At 37.9% G+C, this 27,058-nt stretch overlaps 1 protein-coding gene across 1 annotated transcript in view; it reads right to left on the reverse strand.

The window, feature by feature from the left end:
• The window catches only part of LOC150085164 (huntingtin-interacting protein 1-like), a 637,041-nt gene that overhangs the window by 43,056 nt on the left and 566,927 nt on the right, over positions 1 to 27,058 (reverse strand). Inside the window, exons 26-27 of the mRNA XM_090373855.1 lie at positions 16,175 to 16,237; positions 8,751 to 8,851 (exon numbers count right to left, since the gene is read on the reverse strand). Coding sequence (XP_090229981.1) covers positions 8,751 to 8,851; positions 16,175 to 16,237 — 164 coding nt within the window. The remainder of the gene's footprint in view (positions 1 to 8,750; positions 8,852 to 16,174; positions 16,238 to 27,058) is intronic.

The following is a 27,058-nucleotide window of genomic DNA, read 5'->3' on the forward strand; positions in this document are numbered from 1 at the left end:
AACATGCTCCCATTTCACCCCTCCGTTCTTTCCAAATACCTGTCCAGCTCAGCCTTAAATTTATTTAGGCTATAAACTTCCACAACAAAGGATGGAAGTCTGTTCCACCAACCAACTACCCGCTGGCTAAAGGCAAACTTCTGCACATCAATCCTACATCCGTCTTTCCTAAATTTGAATTTATGCCCTCTCAGGTGATTATTCTGATGTTGTTGTTATTTAGGAGCATTAACAACTAAGGCCATATTGCTCCGGGGATATGCGGTGGCCATTCCCTGACCTTTCCGCATCCTCTGTATTTGGTGGTCATGGGCTCGAACCCCGATCTAATCAAGAAGGCGCCTCCGTAGCCAGGTGAGCAGGAGCAGCAGTGCATAGCACACGCTTCTTGATTAGACAGGGATTCGAGCCCGTGACCACCAAATACGGAGGATGCGGAAAGGTCAGGGAATGACCACTGCATATACCCGGAGCAATATGGCCTTAGTTGCTAATGCTCCTAAAAACCAAATAACAATAACAAATCTAATCAAGAAACGTGTGCTACGCACTGCCGCTCCTGCCCACCTGGCTACGGAGGCGCCATCGATTATTCTGAGCAAGAGGAAGAATCCCATCAGTATTGAGTATGCTGAAACCATTTAAGGCTTTATACACCTCAATCAGAACATCTCTCAAGTGCCTAGTCTCCAGACTGTAATTTGCAAAATTGAAGCCTTTCTTCATAAGAGGAACCTTTTGTTGTTCCATTCACTAATCTTGCTACCCTTCTCTGTACTCATTCCAACAGCTCTACATCCTTCTTAAAATGAGGCCTCCAGACCTGTACAGTATTCAAGGTGTGGCCTGACCATTGCCTTATACAAGGGTATAATCACCTCCTTAACCCTGCTAGAAAAATTCCTGTATATCATTGACAAGACACTATGAGCTACCTTGCAGACCGTCTGCACTATTTTTCATGCTCTGCTTAGGTTTAGTATTTGCTTCCTTTGACTTTTGACTGCACCAGACTACTTCCCATTTATCTATCTCTTTATTTCCACTTTCTTGTTATTCAATTCAATATACTATATATATATATATATATATATATATATATATAGTACAATGAATGGATATGATGCATATTACTAAGTAACATTTCTAAAAATTTTTGAGTACCTGAAAATAACAATGCCACTTTCTTAACTGATTTAACATAGTGGTAATACTATTATCAGGGTACATACTATATTTATTTGCATGGCTAAATGATGCAACACAGCACAAAATTTTTTTTGCATCAGCCAAAACTTTTTACAGTGAAAATGTGACCATCAAATTCCAGTTTGAACTTTGTGATACCCCTCTGACTAGACTACCTCAGAATCTAATTTATGCAAATGATCTACAGCAGCACTCTATCATAAGGTAAACTTCAAGAATAAAATTTTATATTAGCCCCTGGTTCTTATATATTTCAATTAGCATCAAATGGGTTGAGTAAACTAAATGCTGATAATTATTTTCTCTTTCTCAGGTGACACACACACACACACACACACACATATATATATATATTGACAATGATGGATGCAGGGCAGAAATGTGGAAAATTTAGCCAGAGAGTAAAGAATGTTGGAATATGCTTTCAATGTTGTGGAAGGGGACAATTTGAATAAATTACAGAAGGATTTGAAAAATTATCAGAAGGTGCAAGCGAAGTTTACAATTTTTTTATTTATTTTTGGCTGATGCCATATAAATTATGTTTCGTTGCATCATTTTGCCAATACTAATATATGATACTGTTCCACATGGACAACTATTGTAAAAATTGGAGCAATGGATAACAGGGTGGTTGAGTGGGAGAAGACAGAGAGTGGTAATCAATGTACACTGCTCTTCGTGGACTAATGTTATTAGTGGAGTCATCCAGGGTTCAGTGTTAGGCCCACCGTTGTTTTGTTTATTTGTCAATGATATTGATGAAAGTATATCAGGGTTAACGTCCAAGTTTTTTTCAGATGATACAAAGGTTGAGAAGGTTATTAATGACAGTATGCTATTGCAACAGGATCTAGAAAAGTTTGGCAGATGACTAGAAATAACCCCAAAGAAATGTACCAACTGTGTGGTACTACACTCAGGGTGGTAGAGAAAGAAAAAAACCCGGGGGTAATTGTGCAGTCAGATATGAAGTTTACAGAGCACTGAAGACAGGCTGCCAGAAGAGGTCATGGGTCATGTCACAGAAATTTTAACTGTGGTAACTAGGTAGATCTAACGTAAAAATATATAGCATAATATGCATCACTGCATTTAGGATTCTATTAGATATTGTAGTATTGACAACTAATTAATTAAATTTATTGATCTTATTAATTTAAAATATCATGTCCCATGTAACAAGTGGAGAAATACCATCAGGACCTGGAGCTTTCTAAGCATCAAGATTCGTTAAAATCCTTGTGACATCCTTTTGACGGAAGACCACAGGAGGCACTGAATGGAGCGTGTTGGGAATAGTGGGAGGTGTTTTACCAAGATCATTAATACATGAGTTGGAAGAAAAATGGGATGCTAGCAGGTGAGCTTTATCTATGGCTGAAGTGATAACAGAACCATTTGGTTTGGACAGAGGTGGGAGCAGAGATGGGCAAAAGTTGCGGCCAATAGCTTTGGAAAGAGACCAGAATGCTTGTCTACCATTAGGGCAAGAAGCAAGTTTTCTACTCTTAGCCTGTTCAAACTCTAGTTTGGACTGATTAATAACTGCTTTACAATTGATGCGAGCTTTGGTGTAGGCAGAAAATGAAATTGAAGAATTAGAAACAAGCCAATTACGATATGCAGCATTCTTCTCTAGAACAGCATTAGCATATTTATTGGAAAACCAAGGTTTAGATAAAGGACAAGATTTTAAAGTGGAGTGTGGGATAAAGGATTCCATTCCTGCAAGAATAATTTCACTGACATGATCTGAGCAAACGTTGACATCAGAAGTTTTGAAACAGTAATCCGACGAAGGAAAAAAAGAAAAGAAGTCTCCCAGGTCATCCCATTTTGCATTCTTGTAATGCCAAACAACACAAATGAAATCATTTGATCAAGTTTTCTTCAATTATACTAAGTGAAAACTTTTCATCTTGCAGAACATCTACAATCTTGTGGAGAGTACTAGTGTTTTTCAACTTTTTTTGAGTAACAGAACACCAAATCTATACAAACTTTATTTCGTTGTTGGTGTGTGTGTGTGCGCGTGCGCACACACACCCTTGTTTTCGTGACTAGAAACTAAATAATTCAAATTAATTACATTGCAAGAATTTATTTTCAGATATATAAAGTTTATTTTAATTTTAAAGTGCATCAGAATATCTAAATGCAGATATAGGCACTGATGGAACTCCTGGGCAATGCTTGCAGAACACAAAAGGAAGGGGATGAATCTGATTGATCCATTTGTTATCGATGGTTCGCTGTTGATGATCCTGCTCAGATAGCAAACAAACTGAATGAGTATTCTGCATCTACATTCACACATGAGGAGTTATTAAGGTTTGAAAATGCCAGAATGTTATCAAATTGTAGCAAGGTGCTTAATGATTTTGTAATAACTGAGAGCAAAGTGGAGGAAAAATTGTTGAAGTTAAACGTAAGAAAGGCACCTGGGTGGATGGGATCTATTCAGTTACATTAAAGGAGGCGGCAAAGGAAGTAAGCAAACCCTTAGCAATAATTATAAGAGCATTCTTGGACTCAGGGGAGGTCCCCACAGACTGGAGATGTGCAAATGTATCCCCAATTCACAAAGGGGAATGGAAGGGTGACATGAGTAATTACAGACCAGTTAGTTTAACTTCTGTTCCAGTCACTGATTAAATATACATTGCAGGATGATCTAGACAAGACTGCAGCAATAATTCAGACACAGCATGGGTTTGTTAAGGGAAAGTCTTGCCTGACAAATTTGATTGGATATTATGATGTAGTTACCAAGGGACTGGATGCAAAAATAATTTTGATATCATATACTTGGATTTTGGAAAGCTTTTGATACTGTTACGCATGGAAGACTACTGTACAAATTGGAGCAGAATGGTATTAAGGGTAAGGCTACAATGGATAAAAGGATAGTTGAGTGGGAGAAGACAGAGGTTGGTAACCAATGAGTGCTGCTCTTTATGGACTAATATTATTAGTGGAGTCCCACAGGGTTCGGTGTTGTGTCCTCTGTTGTTTTGTATATTTATCAATGATATTGATGAAGGCATATCAGGCTTAGTGTTGAAGTTTGCAGATGATACAAAGGTTGGCAGGGTTGTTAATGACAGTAATGGCAATGTGCTACTGCAAGAGGATGTAGAAAATTTGGGCAGATGGGTTGAGAAGTGGCAACTGAAGTTTAACACTGATAAATGCAAAGTACTGCATATGGGTAGAAGTAACCCCAGAGAAACGTACCAACTGTATGGTACTACACTTAAGGTGGTAGAAAATGAAAAAGACCTGGGAGTAATTGTGCAGTCATATATGAAGTTTTCTGAGCAATGCAGACAGGCTGCCAGGGCAGGTCATGGGGTTTGTCAATGATATACAGGAATTTTGCTAGCAGGGAAAAGGAGGTGATTGTCCCTCTGTAAAGGCAATGGTCAGTCCATGCCTTGAGTACAGGTCTGGAGGTATCATTTTACGAAGGATGTTGATTTGCTTCAGTGTGTACAGAGAAGGGCAACAAGATTGGTGAGGGGAATGAAGGGATCCGCTTACCAAGAGAGGCTTACCAAGTTCTGCAAATTGCAGTGGCTGGAGACTAGGCACCTGCGCTGTGATCTGATTGAGGTGTATAAGGCCTTGAATGGGTTGAGCACGTTGAATTCTGATGGGATCCTTCTACCTGTTCAGATTACGAACCTAAGGGGGCATAAATTCAAATTAAGAAAAGAGGTGTAGAATAGATGTGCAGAAATTTGCCTTTAGCCAGCGGGTGGTTAATTGCTTGAACAAACTTACATCTGTCGTTGTGGAAGTTGATAGGTTAAATCAATTTAAGGAGGAACTGGACAAGCATTTGGAGGGAATGGTGTGATGATTTTTTTTTTTTTTTTTGGCTGATGCTGCATAAGCTCATTCTTGCATCACATGCCACCGCTACTACTACTACTACTTACATTGTCCCAGTTCACTGTTTTAGTAGAGAATCTTGCAATATCCTGGATAGGCACTTGACAAGGGATGGCAGAATCAGTGACACTGTAGATTCAATGGCAGTGTCGTGCACCTGCCACTGAAGGAGTCTACTGCGATGTCCAGGTTTGACTCTCCAGTTCCCAAAGAGTAGGTGGTCGGTTGTTCTAGTCTATTGATGATTTCAAGGCTGCGTGAGGTAATGAATCTGTCTAACATGTCTCCTTTTATGTTAGTAGAGGTGTTGAACCATCGTGTTGACCGGTCATTTGAATCTGATGCTATAATGACATCAGTATTCTTCAGGAGGTCAAGAGCTTGTTCCAGTCTAGCTATGCGTGGGAGGATGTCAGTATCAAATTGGAAGTATGCTGTTAAGACCGCAATACAACCAAAGCTTCCTTCTATTGTAGCCCCAGCTAGGTGGGGAGTGGAAAGTGATTCTATCTGTGTTGCTACTAGGTCTGGATTATGGATGATGACTGCAGTAAGACACAGTTGCTTTCTGGTCTGGATTTTCCTGAAAGCTAGGGGGTAACCAGAGACCCTTCCAAGTACGCAGTAGGGTTCCTGAAGGAGGAGAACATCTAGATTTAACTCGTCCATTAGAGGATGAAGCTGCATTGCCACTGAGATGGCCTTTTGACCATCGATCTGGACTATAAGAAGTCTAAGAGATGGGGGGGGGGATTGAGCATCCTATTTTCCATAGTTAGTCTTATTGCATACTATATCTGCTGCTCTTCTAAATACAAGGCAAGTTCCATCCCACACAGAGTGATGGTATGGTTTGTTAATTACTTTGCAATTTGAGAATTTAGGATGTGAGGCCTTGTTGGGACAGTCCTTGCAGAGATGCCCTGCCTCAGCACAATGCCCACATATTGGCTGTTTTTTAAGACACTTAGCAGAGGGGTGCCCATACCGAAGACATCTGTAGCATTTCGCAACCAGTACAAAATCTCTGAATCTGTGGGATGACCAGCCCAGAAAAATTCTCTGCTGGCAGTGTAGGAATCCCCTGATCCTGGGAGACACTTCTGTAACCCAATTATGTCAACCACGGGTGTGTTTATTGATGTAAAATTGAATTTTCATCTCCATAACGGTTTCTTCCTTGCTCATGGGCTTAAAGAGATTTCTGTTATACACTTCCTCCAGCAGGTCATCGTTTTGGATCGAGCTGTTTACATCAAACACAATTAAACTTAGTCCCCTGAGTTTGGGGGATTTAAAGGTGAGATTTAGGTCTTTAGCTATGCCACAAGACTCGATCTGACTTAGTGGCTGCTTCCAATATTATCCCTTTGTTGCAAATTTTGTCAATGCATTTGATTTGGTTTTATCTTCTTTAGGAATGTGTCCTTTACTCCATCGCTGTCTGGAATGTTGCACCCTTCTCTAGCCTTTATAATCAGCATGTGCTTGTTCTGTGTGGTGGGGATCTGAGGTAGTTTCAGAATGGCAGCATAAAACAACTGGTGCTGGGTGCCTTCAGTAAACTACCAAGGTCGATGCATGTACCTAAACCAATGAAAGACCAATATGCCTTGAAACGGTGGCATCTGGTTGGTAGCAATCACCGAGAATAAGTAACACCAGTCTTCTCCACTGGTTCAGTGTTACTTCTTCGGAGTAGTGCAATATAATATGAGATATAATCAAACCAATGCCAATTCAGGTACCTTGGCAGTTTACTGCATATAAAAATGATGCGATTGCACTAACATATATGTCGGTATTCAGTGTTCATGATTCAAGAAAGTGCAACTGACTGTAGGCTACGTGCAGCTTCTCTACAACTTTTACAAGGAATGCCTTTGTTATAATATGCACTTATGTAATGTGGAACATAGTTGTATGTATCACATACTGTATTTATGTCTATGTGTGGGAAACATTTCAAGAACCAGCAAACTCAAAATCTATTGGTTAATGTAGAATTAAAAACATAGAAGAATTAAAGTTTTTATTGATCTGTAGGAAAACAATTAGCCAGTACGTTAATAAAAAGAATCATGTGCATAGACTGGAAAATGTAGCATGAATGTAAATGCTGTGTAAGTAAAGAAAAATATATTTTTTAGAAAAAATAACTATTTAATTAACCGTTACAAAATTTGTTAGAAAATAAGAAATTCAACTCAGATTGGATGTGCAAAAAAAACCATTATGCAAATAACCAGACAAATTTGCAATAGAAACATAAGAAATAGTTTGCAATTTTTAGTTTTTATGTAATTAAATGTTATGGTCTGTATACATATAAATATATATATTATTTATCTACATATATGTGTATAGACAGAGATGCACACGCACATGTGCATGCAAACAATATGACAAACAATAAGCCAGTACATAAATGAACTGGCTTGACCCTGATCAAAAATTTACCCACTTAGCTTTTTTTTTACAATTATGTATCAGCATTCTCATTCCTCTTTTATTAAATTTTAGCCTTCTATTCACCTACATATTCACTTATTACAATACACATGTGCATGGGTGCATATACACATTACATGCCAGCGTTTGCATAACGCTTACATCACAATGACTTAATGAAAACAGCCGGCAGCTTTGATACTCATTACCTAAACTTTAAAAAAACATGTTACATTTAAGCTGAGAAGTATATCTCTTTAGCACGTAAAGGTCTGCATAACAGAAATATTATTTAGGAATTAACTATTTTATTATATGCCAAATATATGGAAGTTCTGAATAAAGACATGAAATTATGGATTTAAAAGTTAATTAAATTCTTACCTTTTCATTAATATCTAAGGGAAAGTAAATCATTGACCTTGGTGATGATGTTTTCCAATTTTTTTTTTTTTTTTATCACAGCATCATCTCTGTAAACTAATAAGTATTTCATGCATTTCCATGGCCGACTTTCCAAGTTTCAACAAAAATTAACATTCTTATGTTGTTCAAATTTTATCATTTGCAGTATATGCAATAAATGAGAAAAACAAGTTTCCACAAAATGCAGCTTTCACTAGACCAGCGGTTCCCAACTGCTGGTTTGCAAAAGTGCTCCGGGGGTTCGCACTAAAAATTCTATAATGGTGTCTGCTTAGATTTACATAGGTATATTATTGTAAACTACAAAATATAACTAATAATAAACAATAAAGTAAAATAAAAAGTAAAGAATTAACAAAGAAAGAAAAACCACATCTCCCACAATTCTTTATAATTAGTTTACTATCTTATAGTGTATCATGTTAAATAAATGTTTCCCATACTAAATTTTTTTAGTATGAAATATTTTATAATAAAAATTCAGAAATATTATATGATTTCAGAGAATATAGGCTTAGTGGTTCACTTTAAAAATATTATGTTGAAAGGGGTTTGCAAGTCAAAAAAGGTTGGGAACTGCTGCCCTAGACTAACATGCAATAAATTGCAAAAACGTGGCATGCAGGCTCAAAATATGTCAATGCAAACCCTGCTCACAATCTTTTAGCTATCATTGTTTATGAATATATCTAAAATGGCAATGTACCTTGACATCTCTATACAATCATAATATTTGTGAGCACCTTATATTTGTTAATACTTACACCAAAAACTTGGCAGCGAGGCCAACCACTTTTGCAGCTGAAATTAAGCCTTCTGTCCACCTATGGTTTCTATTATAAAATTCTTTTACAGAAGCAGATCCCTAACAAAAACATTTTAAAAACAAAATAAAATTAGTTTTAAAAGGTCATTGTTATAAATCAAAAGAAACAATTATAAACTATAAGCAGAACAAAAACAAATAACATATATGGCTCTGACATGATGTTTTTAATCAATATCAGATAAAAAAAAATACAAATGCTTATACACCAACCATACCTTGCATCTTATCTTATATCAATCAGACAAAATCTAGAAACATACTAGAAAAGGAGACAGAATGACCCTCCAAATGTGTTGTTCCAATTTTGTCTTTAATTGCCTTTACACAACAAATATAAAGTGAAATAAGAGACAACAGATATAAAGTGAAAACTGCCCTTTGCTTTGCTGATGCAAAGAAGTGGACTTGTTTTCCATCATCAGCCAAAATAAATAAATAAAAAAAAATACAATAAATAAAATGAAGAAATAATACAAAAATAAAACAAAGCAGAACATCATATTATTCTCATTCCTAGAGGTAACAATTTTAAACTTAGCCAGACTCTCCCTCTATCACAATTGAAGGCAACTTATGCCAGTGTTCAACAACCTGCTGCCCATTGGTCTTCTATTATCCTTGAGAATTCATAGTTGTGCCACCTGGTTCCTATGAGGGAGAACAGACTTTATTCATTCATTTTACTCAATTGTTTTAGTGTCTTGTACACCTCAATCAGATCTCCCCCTGGATGTGTTTATGAAGCTGAAGTCTACTCCTTATTGTGTGTGTGTGTGTGTGTGTTTTTTTTTTTCATATTAGTATTTGCAAATAGTGCAAGGAAGCCACAGGCTATTTCTGCATTAGCCAAAAACAACAAAATAAATAAGCAAATATCAACTGTGAGCTTACCTCCTCATGTAGGTCACCATCTGGTTGACCTTTGAGAATTTCTTCAAACTGTCAGCCTTGACAGCCTGCAGAGGCAACTTGTTCCACTAATCAATGACTGGCTTGCTGGCTGAAAGAAAACTTCCTACAATCTAGTCTAAACCACCTCTTATGGCCCCTAGTTCTGGAATTCTTTATAAAAGTGAAAATGCCATTTTACAAACCCCTTTCAGAGCCTTATAAAACCTCAATCAGGTAACTTCTAAGGTGCCTGGTTGCCAAGCTCTGTAACTCATATAATCAAATTATTTCCTAATACAGCCAAGTTAATTTGGGAATGCTATTTTCCAAGTGTAAGACATTGATTTCACTGCATTAAAACATAGTTGACACTTTTCTGATCATTCCTGAATCCTGTTCAAGTCATCTGTAAGGAGCCCTGGTTCATATTAATCAATGACTCCCCCAATCTTTACATCATCTGTAAATTTTGATCACACTCTCTATCCTTTCATCAATGTTGTTTATGAAAATCAGAAACAGTGGTCCAACAACTGATCTTTGCTCGACCCCACTTTTGATGTGTTACACAAATGTGGATGGTTGATTGGTTGGTTGTTTTTTTTTTTTTTTTTTTTTTTTTATGAGAACCCCAAACACGAGAGGTATTATAACCTATAGTACTTAGTACCGTGCTTGGGTTGGAGGTTGAGAAGACGAAAGAAGATATTTGTTGATATTGGACTTGAACTTCTGTAGATTGTAATTTTCAGGAAATACATATGAAGGACGGTTGTTCCAGAAAACGCAGTTGAATGAATAAATGAGGAAGATGAAAAGTTGGTTCTGTGGGTTTGAAGTTGGACAGTAAATGGATGTTGGCTGGTGGCGGCACGTGTTCGGACTGTTTTGAAAGAGAGAGCGGGAATTATAGAAGCCAATTCAGAAGAACAGTGCCCATGGAAGTATCTGTAGAAGAGGCATGCAGCAGAAACAGTGCGTCTATGAGAAAGCGAGTGGAGAGACTCTGTTAGAGATGAATCATTAATTAACCTAACTGCCCTCTTCTGAATGGAATCAAGAAGCCTGAGAGAGGTTTTGGGGGCACCACCCCAGATGTGGGAACAATATTCCATGGCAGGGCGGATTTGCGATTTATACAGAGTGAGCAGCTGTTTGGGGGAAAAGTAACGCCGAGAGCGAAAGAGAAAACCAAGTTTTTTTAGATGCAGAGGAAGCAATATTCGTAATGTGCTTGTGCCAAGAGAGATTAGAAGTCAGGGTAATCCCCAAAAGAGATATATCATTTTGCCTAGAAATCGGAGTGTCACTAAAGATAAGCATAGGAGCAGAAGAATCCTTTTTGCGAGATATAAGACAAGATTGAATTTTAGAAGGGTTGAAATCAACTAAGTTGTCTTTGCCCCACTGGAGAATTACCTGAAGATCGGCATTTAAGGAATTGGCAGCAGATTTTCGAGAAGTTGAAGCTGATTAAGCATGACAATTTTTATCAAAATGGAAAGTGGTTTGCAATGTGCTATAATCGACAAAACTATGGATAGGATTTCCAGTCAATGGAAGAAGGTCATTAATATACAAGAGGAAAAGAGTGGGGAAAAGAACTGAACCTTGGGGGACACTGGCATTAGTGGAGAAGTTAGAAGACATAGAGCCATCTACCATCACCCTCAGTGAGCGATCAGAGAGAAAACTGGATAACCAATTACTGAAAACAGTTGGCAAACCATAAGATGGAAGCTTGTTTAGAAGACCTTAATGCCAAACACGATCAAAAGCCTTTGAGATGTCAAGAGCAACTACTTGTGTTTCACCGAACCTTTCCATTGAATTAGTCCATAAATGGGTAACATAAGCCAGAATATCACCAGTGGATCGACACTGACGGAATCCATACTGGCGATCGTTGATCAGACGGAAGGTTTCTAGGTAGTTTAAGAGTTGGCGGTTAATTGATTTCTCCATTACTTTAGAAAGAGTAGAAGTAATTGCAATGGGACGATAATTGGATGGGAGGGATTTGTCACCCTTTTTAGGAACTGGCTGGATATGAGCAAATTTCCAAGCAGAAGGAAAAACACCTTTGGAATAAGAAAGTGATAGGAGTAAGTTCAGGAGCACAGGTTTTGAGAACAAGTGGAGAAATACCATCAGGACCTGGAGCTTTCTTAGCATCAAGATTCATCAAAATCCTTCTGATATCCTTTTGAAGGAAGACCACAGGAGGCATTGAATGGAGCGTGTTAGGAATGGTGGGAGGTGTTTTACCAAGATCATTAATACATGAGCTGGAAGAAAAATGGGATGCCAGCAGGTCAGCTTTATCCTTGGCTGAAGTGACAACAGAACCATCTGGTTTGGACAGAGGTGGGAGCAGAGATGGGCAAAAGTTGCGGCCAATAGCTTTGGCAAGAGACCAGAATGCTCGGCTACCATTAGGGCAAGAAGCAAGTTTTCTACTCTTAGCCTGTTCAAACTCTAGTTTGGACTGATTAATAACTGCTTTACAATTGTTGCGAGCTTTGGTGTAGGCAGAAAATGAAACTGAAGAATTAGAAACAAGCCAATTACGATATGCAACAACATTCTTCTCTTGGACAGCCTTAGCACATTTATTGGAAAACCAAGGTTTAGATAAAGGACGAGATTTTAAAGTGGAGTGTGGGATAAAGGATTCCATTCCTGCAAGAATAATTTAACTGACACGATCTGAACAAACGTTGACATCAGAAGTTTTGAAACAGTGATCCGACCAAGGAAAAGAAGAAAAGAAGTCTCACAGGTCATCCCATTTTGCATTCTTGTAATGCCAAACAACACATGGTTGGAAATAGCCATGAGATAAAGGTTCCATTGGAGAAGAGACAATCACCAAGTTGTGATCTGAAGTGCCTAAAGGACCTCTCACTTCGACCGTGTACTTAGAAGGGTTGTTTGTGAGAAAAAGATCAAGCGTATTGGCTGTATGATTAGGATTGTCCGGTATTCTTGTTAGTAAATGAACAATCTGTACTAGGTGATTAGTAATTGCAAAAGCCTCAGCATCTCGACCTGCTGGGTCGGTGTGACTAGAAAACGGAAGCCAGCTGGAGTTGTGAACGTTAAAATCACCAAGGAAAATTACCTCACTGTTAGGAAAGTTGGACTGGAAAAAGTCAAGTTGCAAAGAGAGGAATAGCCATGAGTGATTAGTGGAGTTGGGAGAACGGTAGAGACAACAGATGAATTTGACACAATGAGGTAGAATGATTTTAAGCCAGAGAAGATCAAAGAGAGGAGATTCCAAATTGCCAAGTCTCTGACAGGGAATATCAAAACGGACATATGCACAAGTACCACCTTTGAGGTGAAAGGAATCATACAGCGAATAATTTGGGCATCTGAGATGAGCAGTAGTTGAATCAACCGATAACTGAGATTCTGTCAGAAAAAGTACATGGGGTTTATCAGACTGCAAGTGGAAATTGACATCGTTGAGATTAGAAATGAGACCACGTATATTTGTGAAATGAATTAGGAAGTGCTTGGGAGGTTTAGATCTTTTCGCAGATAAGCTTGCGCTATTAGTTTGACAATTCATGGTGTATGAAGTAATGAAATTTTTGGATATGGTGTACACATGGTAAGAATATACCCAGATCCTTGACATAATGTGGCCTCGACGATGCTCCCCGCATATACACTACTCGAACTCCCTCCAGTCACTATCTGACAGAGTAGAGGTAGCAAGGTTATACACTAGCTGATCCGGAAGCCTCCTAGAGAGTTACCAATAGGTTTGGTTCGGTGTACTAACTAGCGGCCGGCATGCGAACACCGTTTTAGAGCTGTACCCTCAAAATGTAAGGAATATTGGATCTCACCACGATGTTCATCATAACCTCAAAAGTCATCAATCATACTGCATGATGGAAGAGATAGGGAAGGGTTGACTGGAACTTAGCTCTAGAGACTAAACATGGGTTCCACCACTTCAAGCCTCCAATAAGCAAAGTGGTGGTATTGTACCAGTTGATGAGAGTCATCTACCACCTAGTACAGCCTGGTAACATAGAGGGGGCGGCATTCGTCCATGTGGTGTGGGCGCCATACCTTGACCCCTGCTTACATTAGTTCACACCTGGGTGGTCATCCTCCATACTAACAGTCCCACCATCGTGAAGGTGGAAGCAGAGGATTTTGCTGTCACAGACCGTCCAGACTTCACCGAAATTGAGTCCACCTGAGTTGATTGTCACCCGAATATCAGTTCCATCTGCGTTTTAGACTCACAAGTAGCAAGTACAGCTTGTTTGGCATATCCGAGAGAATGTCTGTGACAACCTCAAGGACCAGACCGGTTGGTTGAAACAATGCAAAACAGACGTCGACGGCCACATTCATCCACCACATTTCTCTGCCCACAGTGCTGTCCATGATGAGATGTTATCAAGAGTGCATCGGGAAATGGTATTCCCGATACACTCTTGATACTGTAAAACGGGGATAGTGCAATTTCTGTACCGCCTCAGCGATAGAGTGACCCATGTGTTGGGCAACCACTATCTTCCCTCTTTCAAAGTCGGCTAACTCACGAATTTATCCTTCCTGACACTGGATTACCGTCTATGTGAATGCAGTATACCTATATACCTGACAAACAGTGGGTTTGCCAGGTATATAGGGTATATTTTTTGATACAGCAATTGTTCACTAGTAAGAGGGATGACAGCGTTGCGTTGCCCAATAACAAGGTATCACGAATTCTGTCCTTTCAGTGTATAAATGGTAAGTAACAAACAAATTCACCAACATAATCAGGGAATCAGATATAATAACTACACTTCTAAACCTAAACAAGAAGTTAAATGCAATAACAGTATTATTCTACCAAGTTTGCATTATATGTATTAGGCTATAACGTTACGCCTGGGAAATAACAACATTTACATTTGAGAAATAACAACCACAAAATAAAATACATTTGGAGGGAGTAACTTAAAGATGACAAAGGAAAAATGGGATTTGGGGATATAGGTGGATACAGAGTTCTCTGTGAATGCACAGTAGCAAGGAGGATCTAAATTGTCCTGTGAAAAATTTATCAAGCAATCTCTTGAATAGATATGCAGGTTATAATTCACTGTATAAAGCAATTGTAAGGACACACATGGAATACTGTATCCATGCATGGAAGCCATGCAGGATGCTAGGTTCAAAGGTGGGCAGTGTGTCTAATGAGACTGGCATAAGGGTGTTCTCTTATAAGGCTCACTTAAGGTGAAATCTTCAGTATTAAATGATCTTGAAGCAAGAGTATAAATTCAAAGTAAGGGGAAGAATTGTTAGATTGTTGTTTTCGTTAGTCAGAAAGCTAATAATCATTGCAACAAATCGCCTCCAAAGGTATTTGAGATCAGTGGCACAGAGAAATTCAAAGGTTTGCTGGTTAGAAACCTATGGAATAAGGAGGGTTTTTTTTTGATACAGCAAAATCCTCTGCACTATATGGCCGATATTAGTGAAAGAAAAGTATACAGCAATTTAATCTCAGGTTGGGTGAGGGAGTGTGGCCCTGTATTACTACAAATTGAAATGTAAGGAAACCATCTGGATAAACACCTTAAACTTAGAAGAAAGGAAAACTCTTAAATTAAAAAAAAAAAAAAAAAAAAAAAAAAGGATAAATAACCTGTATAAAAAAAGACTGTGAAAGCTGTATAGTTAAGAAACTTTAAATCAAATATCTTTAAAATAATATCCTTTAAATATTACATCATGTAACAAAATGATGCCATTTCACTTTGGTGATTTACTATGAAATAAAATTATGCTTTGCACTAACTTGTTTGCCTTTAAATTTCTTTAAAAATTTAATCCTTAAATAATCTTTAAAACAGAAATAATAATATCATGCTAACAACATGAGAATAAAACTATAGATAGGGGATGAAATGATAGTGTACAGACTATACAGACCTACGTGTCTTTTTTAAATTAAATTTTTTTACAATGTTCAAATGCATTTAAGTGGCATAGGAGATATCCTCAGCAACTATACAGTACCAGTTTGTTGGTGCTTTATAAAACCATTTCAAAACAAGGAATTTAGTCTTGATTTTGAATTCTTGATTGCATATCATAATAAACACAGAAAAGGTACACATAAGGAACATATCAGTGAAGTAATGTCATTCTGGTTTGCAGTTTGTTCACTCAGAATTAACCAGTTATTGCAAGACTCCTTTAACATGATTAAGGAATAAAGAGGTTTAATTTGACTGCCATTAACTGAATATATTTCTCTGTGGAAACCTCTAACCTCTTTGCAGAATTGTTGGGGTTTTGTATTCTTCCACAATGTGGTAAATACTGACTTTAGTAAAGCCCCACTTCACCTTAAGTCAATTCCTACCTATTAACTATTAGAGAAACAGAATTATTTTATTGTTTAACTTTGTACAATAAAGATTAGAACTGTTTTCTTACCTTTCCCTGGGAAACTATTTCTTCTTGCAAGCCTTTGGCACTCTTAACAAGTTCTCTAATTGCCTAAAAAGTTTCAATTTTAAATATTTATAAAGCATGTAATGTGTATGAGATGTAAATATCAAAGTTAACTTGCAAAATACAGGGTGATTCTAAATTATTGTCGGGGTTTGTGTGGCCTATAATTTTTAAACTGGAAACAAAATAAAACTGCTTATGGAATATGAAAGTGTAACTCAGAAAGTTTTATTTGGCAATGCTGTACTCGCCGCATTGATGTCTGGGAGATATTGATAGCATTACTTCAAAATGGCGACTATTCAAGAGAAGGCAATGTGTGTACTTTGGTTTTTCGAAACAAAGTCCGTTACCACAGCGCAACATCATTACAGAACAATTCACCTTCAGATAATGCTATCCGACATTGGTTAAAGCAATTTCAAGAGACTGGTAATGTTCTGCACCAAAAAGGAGCGGGAAGACCAAGCACTTCGCAGGAAGATGATCAAATCCACAAAGCATTTTCTTGAAGCCCATAAAAATCAACTAGATGAGCTTCTTTGCAGTTAGGTATACCACAAACGACTGTTTGGAGGGTTGTTCATAATCGCCTTCACCTCCATGCCTACAAACTGCAGATTGTGCAGGCTTTAAAGCCGAATGATAAACCCTGCCGTTTCCAATTTGCCCAAGACATTTTGTCAAGCGTCGAAGCTGATGAAATTTACTTTTGGAGATGCAGATTTAGTGATGGATCAACGTTTTATGTATCAGGGAGGGTAAATCGTCGCAACTGCAGAATATGGGGATCAGAAAACCCTCACGCCATTCGAAAATTTGAAAGAGATAGTCCAAAGGTTAATGTCTGGTGTGCTTTGTCATGTTCAGAAGTTTTGAGGCTGTTTTTCTTTGCAGAAAAAACAGTCACAGTGGTGACCTATTTGGATATGCTACAGATGTATCTGTTACTCTAGTTGGAAAATCATCAGCCAAATGTGGTGTTCCAGCAAGATGGTGCATTGCCACATTGGACTTTTATTGGCCAAGAATTTCTTGACATGCATTTTTCTGGGTGCTGGGTTGGGTGTGGTGGACCGATTTTATGGCCTCAGCACTCACCCTATCTTACGCTGCTTGATTTCTTCCTGTGGGGATACATGAAGAACATTGTGTACAAGACCCCTATGACCTCCCTCAATGAACTGAAGCTCAGAATTGTTGCTGCGATCGAAACAGTTACACTGCAAATGCTGGAGAACACTTGGAGGAAAATTGAATATCGCTTTGACATATTATGCGCCACAAAAGGCATGCATGTTGAAGTTGCTTAGCATACTGCAGTATTGATTCTATAGGTAATAAAAAACCTTTTGAGTTTTACTTTCATATTTCGTAAGCAGTTTTGTGTTGTTTTTTCCGGTTAGAAAACTATAGGCCATGGAAACCCTGACAATAATTTAGAATCACCCTATATAATATTTATTAGGAAAGATAGGATTTTTTATAAAATGCACACAAAAGCATATTTTATTTTTAAAAGCACAATTTAAAACAAATACTTCCAAGTTTGTGCTATTGATTTTTCCAAGTGTCTGCAGGTTTTGTCCCTGATATGATTTGTATCCATTTTTTTAATTAACATGAAAAACTTTGAAAGACAAAAGTTTGTTGAACAGTATAGATCTCTCAAATTGTAAGAATATCACCACAAGTGTATCCCTACAAATAATTGACAGTTCTCTATTTGAGAGGTATAATGTTACTTATTCATAGTGTAGTGCTGACCCAAATTTTTATAATAAATAGATGCAAGTGCCATTATCAGCAAAACCAGCTGTATAGGGGGTTGGTGAGTGGATGGAACTACATTATGAATAATGTAATATTATACTTATTTATTACAGATGAATTCTTTATTTGTAGTGTAGCATGTATACAACTTGTGGTAGTTGTTGTTGGTTTGTTGTTTAATGGCACAAGGGCTGCTAAGGCCGTATTGTGCCTGATTCTATTTACTACTGCAGTTGAAATGTTAAAATCTGTTTAATAATCGTGTCTGCTTCAAGAACGCAAAAAATCCAGCTAAATTTGCATTATCTCCAATCAGATGAGATAATGTTAAAGGTTCTTGCAGATGTGAAAGCGACGTGAAAATTGTGTTTCAAGCATTAACGTATTGGTTACAATCTAGTAGAACATGCTTCACTGTAAGTGCAGTCTGACAATATGTACAAATAGGCGGATCTTCCCCCATGAGCAGATAAATATGGGTTAGATGCATGTGCCGAATATGCGTCCTAGCCAAGATCACCTCCTCTTGTCTATTTGATCTCATGCCTGATGCCCACACTAGGGCTTGCAAACCAGTTAAATTGGTTTTCATATTGAGTTGTTAAAACCGAAACCGAGCTTCTAAAACTGGATTCGAATATTTTCTTAGTCAGCCCTTGAATATAGTTTTTTGTTATGCACATTTTCTTTTGTTTGTTCGTTTGTCTGGAACGTTCAATGCTTTATGCTTTAAACATGTTTTTTATTTTATTTTATTTTAAGGTATGAATCTCATGGGCAAGTGGCCCAAATCTAGGAGGGGTACCTTTTATCTTCCCACCTGTATCATGGCACGATGCAGGTGTACTCATTTACGACTGAGTGAGTCGGAGTGATAGTGTAAAAGACAAGGCTCAACATTTCTCCGTTCCATCTATCTTGTTCGCCAGGCAAGTTATGGAACATGCCTTATTGATGGTTACCCACTAGAAACAGATTCACTGAATATTACACCAAATTTCAATCGTAGAAAGTTTTTGCTTCTTTATTCCTATTAAATTTGCGATCAAATGTTCTCCAAAAAGCAGCTTCACCAAATTTAGCTTTTATGTAATTTTGAAAATACAATAGATTTAATTGGGGAAAAAAAATTGCAAGTAAATAAATAAAAAATTTCTTTGTGAAAATTTTGAACTTGCCTCGTTTAGACTCTTCATTCAGTGCTTGGGGGAGTGACGCATAGTATTGTGCTTTTATTATCTTCAATATTTTTATTTAAAATTGTCGGTGATATAAATTCCTACTAATTAATATTTATTACTCTTAATATGTCTAAGATGAAATCAAACGTATGGAATTATTTTGCTTGAAAAAGCAAAGATGTCTGGAGGATCTACATCATCTTTGATGTTGCATTTAAAGAAAATGCATCAGATTTGGAATTAAACAAGCTAACAGTGAACCTCCTGTAAAAATGGTAAGAACTTTAGAAAACTTTATGGTTAAAAAATCTATGGAAGAAGAGATTTCAAAATTAGCTGCTTTAGATGGATTTTCTTTTAATTCAATTGCCAAGAGTGAGTTTATACAATCAAGCCTTCACCTTCAGAGAAATAAATACAATAAATTACCACCAGCCTCAGTGAATGGAATTAAAAATATGGTTCTGAATTATTATAAAACTAAGAAAGAAGAACTCATTCAGCATTTCAAAAATTCATTGGTTTTGGATGCACGGTATTCACTGACTCTAGACGAATATACGTCTATATAAAATAAAAGGTATATGAATATAAATGCGCATTCAAAAGACAATCGTTGGTCGTTAGGTCTTATTGAGATTAATGGTTCACTTGATAGCAGAAGAACTGAGCAAATTGTGAATGGACACTTGAAGGAATTTGGTTTGAACTTGGATGAGGATATTGTTGCCTGCACCACCGATGGAGCAGCAATGATGATTAAGTTTGGCAAGCAAATTATGCCTAATCATCAACAATGTATAGCCCATAGCCCATTGTATACATCTATCAGTTATAGATGTACTTTATGAAAAAGCAATCAATTATGGCGCCACAGTCTGAGTCTCCCAAAGACAATGAAAATAATGATATCAAACCGACTTTACCGATGAACTCATTTATTTCTTCAATCCAATGGCCAATATTGTACAAACTATTAACAAAGTCAGAAAAATCTGCAAGCTTTTTCGAAAATCGCCTACCAAAAATGACATATTACAAAATTTTGTTAAAGCAAAATTTAATGGGAAAGAATATAAACTTATATTAGATTGCAAGACTAGATGGGATAGCACATTCTATTTGATTGAGAGATTTTTGAAATTGAAAAATTGCATTCCAAATGCTCTATGTGCAGTACTGTCAACTGAAGCTGTGTCTGACGATAACTGGAAAACACTTGAATTGCTAAGTGAAACTTTGCGACCAGTTGAAATGATTCTGAAGGCTATAACCTCAGAAGATACAGACTTACTTAAAGCAGAGTCTTCAATAGAATTTCTGCTTGCTAAGCTTGATACAGCAGAAAATCCATTTGCTTTAAAGTTTCACCAAAGCCTTTTGCAGCGTTACAATGCAAGACGAAATTGCCAAACTGTGGCTTTGCTGAGCTATCTACACAACCCCAAAAAGTTTAGGAAAGAAGATTCAGGTTCAAGAACTTTTGATTTTCCAAGTAAGCAAGTTTTGAAAAAGCATGCTGAAGAGATTTATCAGAGATTATTTGCAAAACATTCCGAAGGAATCTTAGCGTTGAATGAAGAAACTGAAAATAAACGAACTGTTCTTTTAGAAGAAAACAAAGACTCGTCTAGTTCCGATGTTGGAGATAGATACACTCATGTGAGAGTATGATAAAGATATTAATAAAGATATTAATAAAGATATTAACTGAAGAGCCTTCAAAATATCCGAGTGAATTGGAAATCAGCAAAGAATTTAAAATTTTGGAGGCAACTAGCAGTAGAAGTTAAAAGCTGGAGAAAGTTTATAGGGCACTACTGACCATTAAACCAAGAAGTGTCCAATTTGAGAGAGTGTTTTCGATCACTGGTCTCTTTAACACAAAAATAAGGTCAAGTCTATCACGAAAAATGCTTAATATACTGTGTTTTTTAAAGGATCATTTTCAGAAAAAAAGCTGAGCAATAAATAGTAAAGTAATTTCCCCCACATTATTTTTATTTATTTATTATTATTATTTTTATAGGGCTTATTATTTTTTTGTTTACTATATGAGAATATAGTTTTTATTCAAAGGATTTGAATAAAAACTGGTCGCGCTGGTCCCGAAGGAACTAGTAGTTGTTGGTGACTCTATTGTCAGGGAAACGGGGAACATGCTTTGTAAAAAAGATAGGTGGAACAGGACCACGGTATGTCTGCCAGGGGCAAAGGTTGATGACGTTGTAGAGCGAATATCATCTTTTAAGGGCACAAAAGGTGACATAGTTGTACACGATGGCACTAATAATATTAAGAGTAGGAGACCGGCAGAATTACTTAACAAGTACAGGTCACTGTTGAACAAAAGCCGAGAATTAGGGTTGAATTTGAAAGTGTCTGCAATTCTGCCCAGACACAATAGGAGGGAGTATATGATGAGAGCCTTGTCGATCAATTCGGCCCTGGAAAGATTGTGCAAGGCTCAAGGGGTAGAATTTTTTTCAGCCTGGACTGTACTTGTTAACAGGAGAGATTGCTTCTACAGGGATGCAGGGATGGGATACACTTAAATAGAAAGGGTGCAAGAATATTTGCTGATGCTATCGAGGCAGTGTTAGGTGGGTCGGAAAACTGCTAGCTTGGGGGGAGACAAAGACCAATAGATTGACAGTAGCCACTGGCAGAGGTGAAAGAGATTCTTGCACTGCTTCTATTAGAATGGGCAGAAGCCTGAAAAACAAGATGCATGGTATTTTAGAGACTGCTGGGAGCCATTGCGGTACAAATAAACACATGGGTTGTGTTAGGGTAGCTAAGAATAGAAACAGGTGCAGGTATACTTGCGTGTACACCAATGCTAGGAGTTTAGTAAATAAATTTGATGAATTTGAGGTATTGCTCAAAACATCAAAGGCAGATATTGTTGGGATATCAGAGACGTGGTGTCACACAGATATAAGGGATGCAGAACTGCAATTTGGGGAGTACAACGTCTACAGAAAGGATAGACAGGATAGGAAGGGGGGAGGGGTTATGCTATTAGTTAAGAAACACATAAAAACCAAGGAAGTGAAGCCAGTCGACATTGCTGGACAGTGCAGTGTTGAGTCAGTTTGGTGTGACATAAGCATTGGGAGATCAAAATTGAGAGTAGGAGTGTGCTATAGGCCTAATGACTCTGATGAGTATAATAAGGAACTGTACAGGGAAATAGAGTGGGCCAGTAAATCAGAGAGTCTTATAATGGGAGATTTTAATTTCCCAGATATTGACTGGAATTTGGGGGCTGGTTACTCACACACTAGCAGGGCTTTTGTGGATTTATTGGATGATTGTTTTCTACATCAGCATGTTCAGGAGGCAACTAGAGGGAGTAATACTCTTGATTTGATTATCAGCAGTGATTCTTCATGCATTAAGAATCTGCAGATAAATGAACCACTAGGTGGCAGTGATCACAGTGTGCTGAAGTGGGATTTACTGAAAGAGGTAACTACCATTAGGGGTAAAGGGAAGGGTTATTGCTTCCGTAAAGGCGACTACGATGGACTGAGACAGTATTTAAATTCTATACAGTGGGACCAACTGATGATGTTACCAACAGAAAATTCAAAATGGGAAGCATTCAAAGAACATATCTTGGAAGCTACTAGGCTTTACATACCAACTAAGAAATATTGTTCAAGGTTTAGGCCAAAATGGATGTCAGATGAACTAATGAGGCATATGGCAGAGAAGAAAAATGCATGGGATACTTACAAATTAACACATGACACAGAAGCCTATGATAGATACAAGTTGATATGCAACCAAGTTACAAAGGAGGTTAGGCAGGCGAAGGCAGATTACGAGAAATCCTTGGCAAGGGATGCAAAGAAAAACAGCAAAGAGTTCTTTACTTATGTAAACTCTAGAAGGAAGGGGATGAATCAGATTGGTCCACTTGATATTGATGGGTCAACTGTTGATGATCCTGCTCAGGTAGCTAACAAACTAAATGAATATTTTGCATCGACATTCACACATGAGGAGTTATTCAGCAAGGGGAATGCCAGAGGTGTATTCAACTCTAGCAGTAAGCTACAGAATCTTGAAATAACTGGGAGTAAAGTGGAGGAGAAACTGTTGAAGATAAACACAAGAAAGGCACCCGGGGTGGATGGGATCTATCCAGTTATATTAAAGGAGGCAGCAAAGGAAGTAAGCAAACCCTTAGCCATAATTATGAGAGCTTCCTTGGACTCAGGGGAGGTACCCATAGACTGGAAATGTGCAAATGTGACCCCAATTCACAAAGAAGGATCAAAGGCTGACACAAGTAACTATAGACCTGTGAGCTTAACTTCTGTTCCAGGAAAATTAATGGAGGCACTGGTTAAAGAAGCACTGCAGGATCATTTAGACAAGACTTCAGTTATAGCTCAGACACAGCATGGTTTTGTTAAGGGGAAGTCTTGCCTGACCAACTTGATTGGATACTATGATGCAGTCACAAAAGAACTGGATGCAGGGAATAACTTTGATATTATATACTTGGATCTTAGAAAGGCTTTTGATACTGTTGCACATGGAAGACTGCTACACAAATTGGAGCAGTGTGACATTGGAGGCAAATTGCTGCTATGGATAAAGGGGTGGTTGAGGGGGAGAAGACAGAGTGGTAATCAATGGACTCTGCTCATCGTGGACTAATGTTATTAGTGGAGTCCCTCAGGGCTCAGTGTTGGGTCCATTATTGTTTTCTGTATTTATAAATGATATTGATGATGGTATATCAAGCTTAATGTCCAAGTTTGCAGATGATACAAAGGTTGGCAGGGTTGTCAAGGACACTACTGACACTACACTGCTGCAACAGGATCTGGAAAGGTTGAGCAGATGGGCTGAGAGGTGGCAAATGAAGTTTAACATTGACAAATGTAAAGTACTACACATGGGAAACAGCAACCCCAGGGCAACGTATCAACTCTGTGGTACTACACTGACAGTGGTAGAGAATGAAAGGGACTTGGGGGTGATTGTGCAGGCAGATATGAAGTTCTCTGAGCAGTGCAGACAGGCTGCAAGAGTAGCTCATGGAGTATTGTCAATGATATACAGGAATTTTTCCAGCAGGGATAAGGAGGTGATTATTCCATTGTATAAGGCAATGGTCAGGCCACACCTAGAGTACTGTATACAGGTCTGGAGGCCTCATTTCAAGAAGGATGTAGAGCTGCTGGAACGAGTACAGAGAAGGGCAACAAGATTAGTGAATGGAACAAAGGGGTGCTCTTACGAGGAAAGGCTTAAGTTTTGCAAATTACAGTGTCTGGAGACTAGGCACCAGCGAGGTGATCTGATAGAGGTGTATAAAGCCTTGAATGGTTTAAGCATGCTCAATGCTGATGGGATTCTTCCTCTAGCTCAGAAAAATCACCTGAGAGGGCATAAATTCAAATTGAGGAAAGACAGATGTAGGATAGACGTGCGGAAATTTGCCTTTAGCCAGCGGGTGGTTGGTTGGTGGAACAGACTGCCATCCCTTGTGGTGGAGGTTGATAGCCTAAATAAGTTTAAGGCTCAACTGGACAGGTATTTTGAACGAACAGAGGGGTGAAGTGGAAGTGGGTTTTTTTTTTTTTTTTTTGGCTGATGCTGCATAAGCTTGCTTTCTTGCATCAAATGCCTCTACTAATGCTAATGCTAATTTGAATACAATTTGTAATTTTGTGTAATCTCAAGCTGGTTACTTTTTTGGAGCATTTTTATTTTTTTTTATTCTTTTTACTATAAGAGGTGATAGATTTTGTTTAAAAGATTTGATTACGATTTGTACAATCTATCCAAGATAAAATAAATACCTGTGTTATAAGCTTTTAATTATTTTCCCTAAGTCTGAGAAAAATCGGTTTTAAAACCGGTTTTAAGAGTAAACTTTGGTTAAACTCAGCTTTGAAATTTCTCAATTTCATGCAAGCCCTAGAGCCCACAGTGAGGTTCACGTTTGAATTGCAGCAGCTTATTGCTGCCCTGAGCCAGGCAGAACAGCAACCATTGTTCTTCACAGACGTGTTTTATGACTGATTTGTAGTCTGTATAAGGCACTTGGTAGTTAGGAGAGCACGCAGTGGTCGGATGTTTAGCGGCTTGATCTGCATCTTCATTTCCTTTGATGCCTACATGACCTGGTATCCAACAGAAAGTGACTGATTGGTTAGCAGCATGTAACACAATTATCTGTGATCTGATTTGCTTCAATATGGGGTGGATTGGCTTGGATGAATTTTTTAATGCTGTTATTGCACTCAAAGAGTCAGAATAGATCATTGTTTGCTTACAGGACAGATCAGTTACATGATCTAGAGCTTACGTGATCTTTATAGCAAAAAGTTCGGCAGTATAGACACTGCACCTACCGTTGTACTTGTTTTTGAGCCATCGGTATATATAGGAAAATACTGAGAATTTTTAGCTACATGATCAGCATGGAGTTTCCTGATAGTAGGGTCTGCTGCCTGTTTTTTCCCCCATTGTTGGAAAAAGAGATCAGACCGGTATATAACTAGACCATGGAGGTTCATAAGTGTTTGTGTCCTGAAAGATATTATCTATATGTAAGTTCCAGCATTCTATTAATTGTAGTAGCCTTATTCCAATTGGCTTGTTCTCATTAGGTTTGCTGTGATAAAAGGTGGTCCATTGGGGCTCAAACAAGTATGGCCAAATAGGATGAAAGGGAAGGCTCCACATTTTTGCTGCATAGTTCAGTAGCAACATTTTTCTCCGAAGATGGAGTGGAGGTTTGTGTGCCTCTATATACAGACTCTGTACAGGGGATGTTCTGAATGCTCCTAAAGCAGTTCTTAGGGCACTATGATGGATAGTGTCTAGCCAAGTTAGAGCACTTTTCCTGGCAGAGTCATAGATTGGAGCTCCATAATCCAAGCAAGATCGAATTAATACCTGATATAACCGACGTAGAGTGTATCGGTCAGCACCCCACGTCAATGAAGATAGTACTCTGAGGTTATTTAATTTTTTCAAGCAAATGATTCTTAGGTATGATGTGTTGTAAGAAGTTTAATTTATTGTCAAGTATTAGGCCAAGAAATCTGATACTATTAGATAGAGGGATGGTGAGATTTTTAATTCAGGCTCAGGGTGGATCTTACATTTTTTACAGAAATGAATACATTTGGATTTTTGTGCTGATGAGCGGCAGCCATTGCGAGACAACCACAGCTCAATTTTGTTAATTGAGATCTGAAGCTGTCTCTCAATAGAATTCACATTTTTTCCTTGGCACGAGACCATGAGGTCATCTGCATAATGATATAATTCTACTATTCTTGAAATATCATGGATAATATTGTTTATTCTTACTAAAAATAGAATGGGACTCAAAATAGATCCCTGAGGGACCCCCTCCTCCTGTATATGGATTCTAGAAAGAACATTTAGATAACGAACCTGAAAGGTTCTGCCCTCGAGACAGCTTTAAATAAACAAAGGAAGCCTGCCTCGTAATCCAAAGGCGTGAAGATCTCATAAAATACTGAAACGCCATGTTGTATCAAAGGCCTTTTCTAAATCCAGACTTACCATAACTAGGTGGTTGTTTCTGACAAAAGCATTTCTGATGTTTGCTTCTGCTTTGGTCATCATAACTAATGCAGATCTATTTTGCCAAAAGCCATACTGATTTTTATGAAAGATGTTATATGACTCTAGAAACCAGGTGAGGTGCTTGAGAACCATTTTCTTCAGTATTTTCCCAAAACAACTAGTTAAAGAAATTGGACGATAATTAACTGGATTAGAGAGGTCTTTTTCTAGTTTAGGGATGGCTAATACAAATGAATGTCTCCAAGAGTAAGGATAAACATGTTCCTCAAAAATTATGTTAAAAAATATTAGTAGAGTTTGTAAAGCAGTATCATTCAAG

The sequence above is a fragment of the Mastigoproctus giganteus genome, chromosome 5, assembly GCF_048544385.1.
Source record: "Mastigoproctus giganteus isolate SK-2022 chromosome 5, ASM4854438v1, whole genome shotgun sequence".
Lineage (NCBI taxonomy): Eukaryota > Metazoa > Arthropoda > Arachnida > Uropygi > Thelyphonidae > Mastigoproctus > Mastigoproctus giganteus.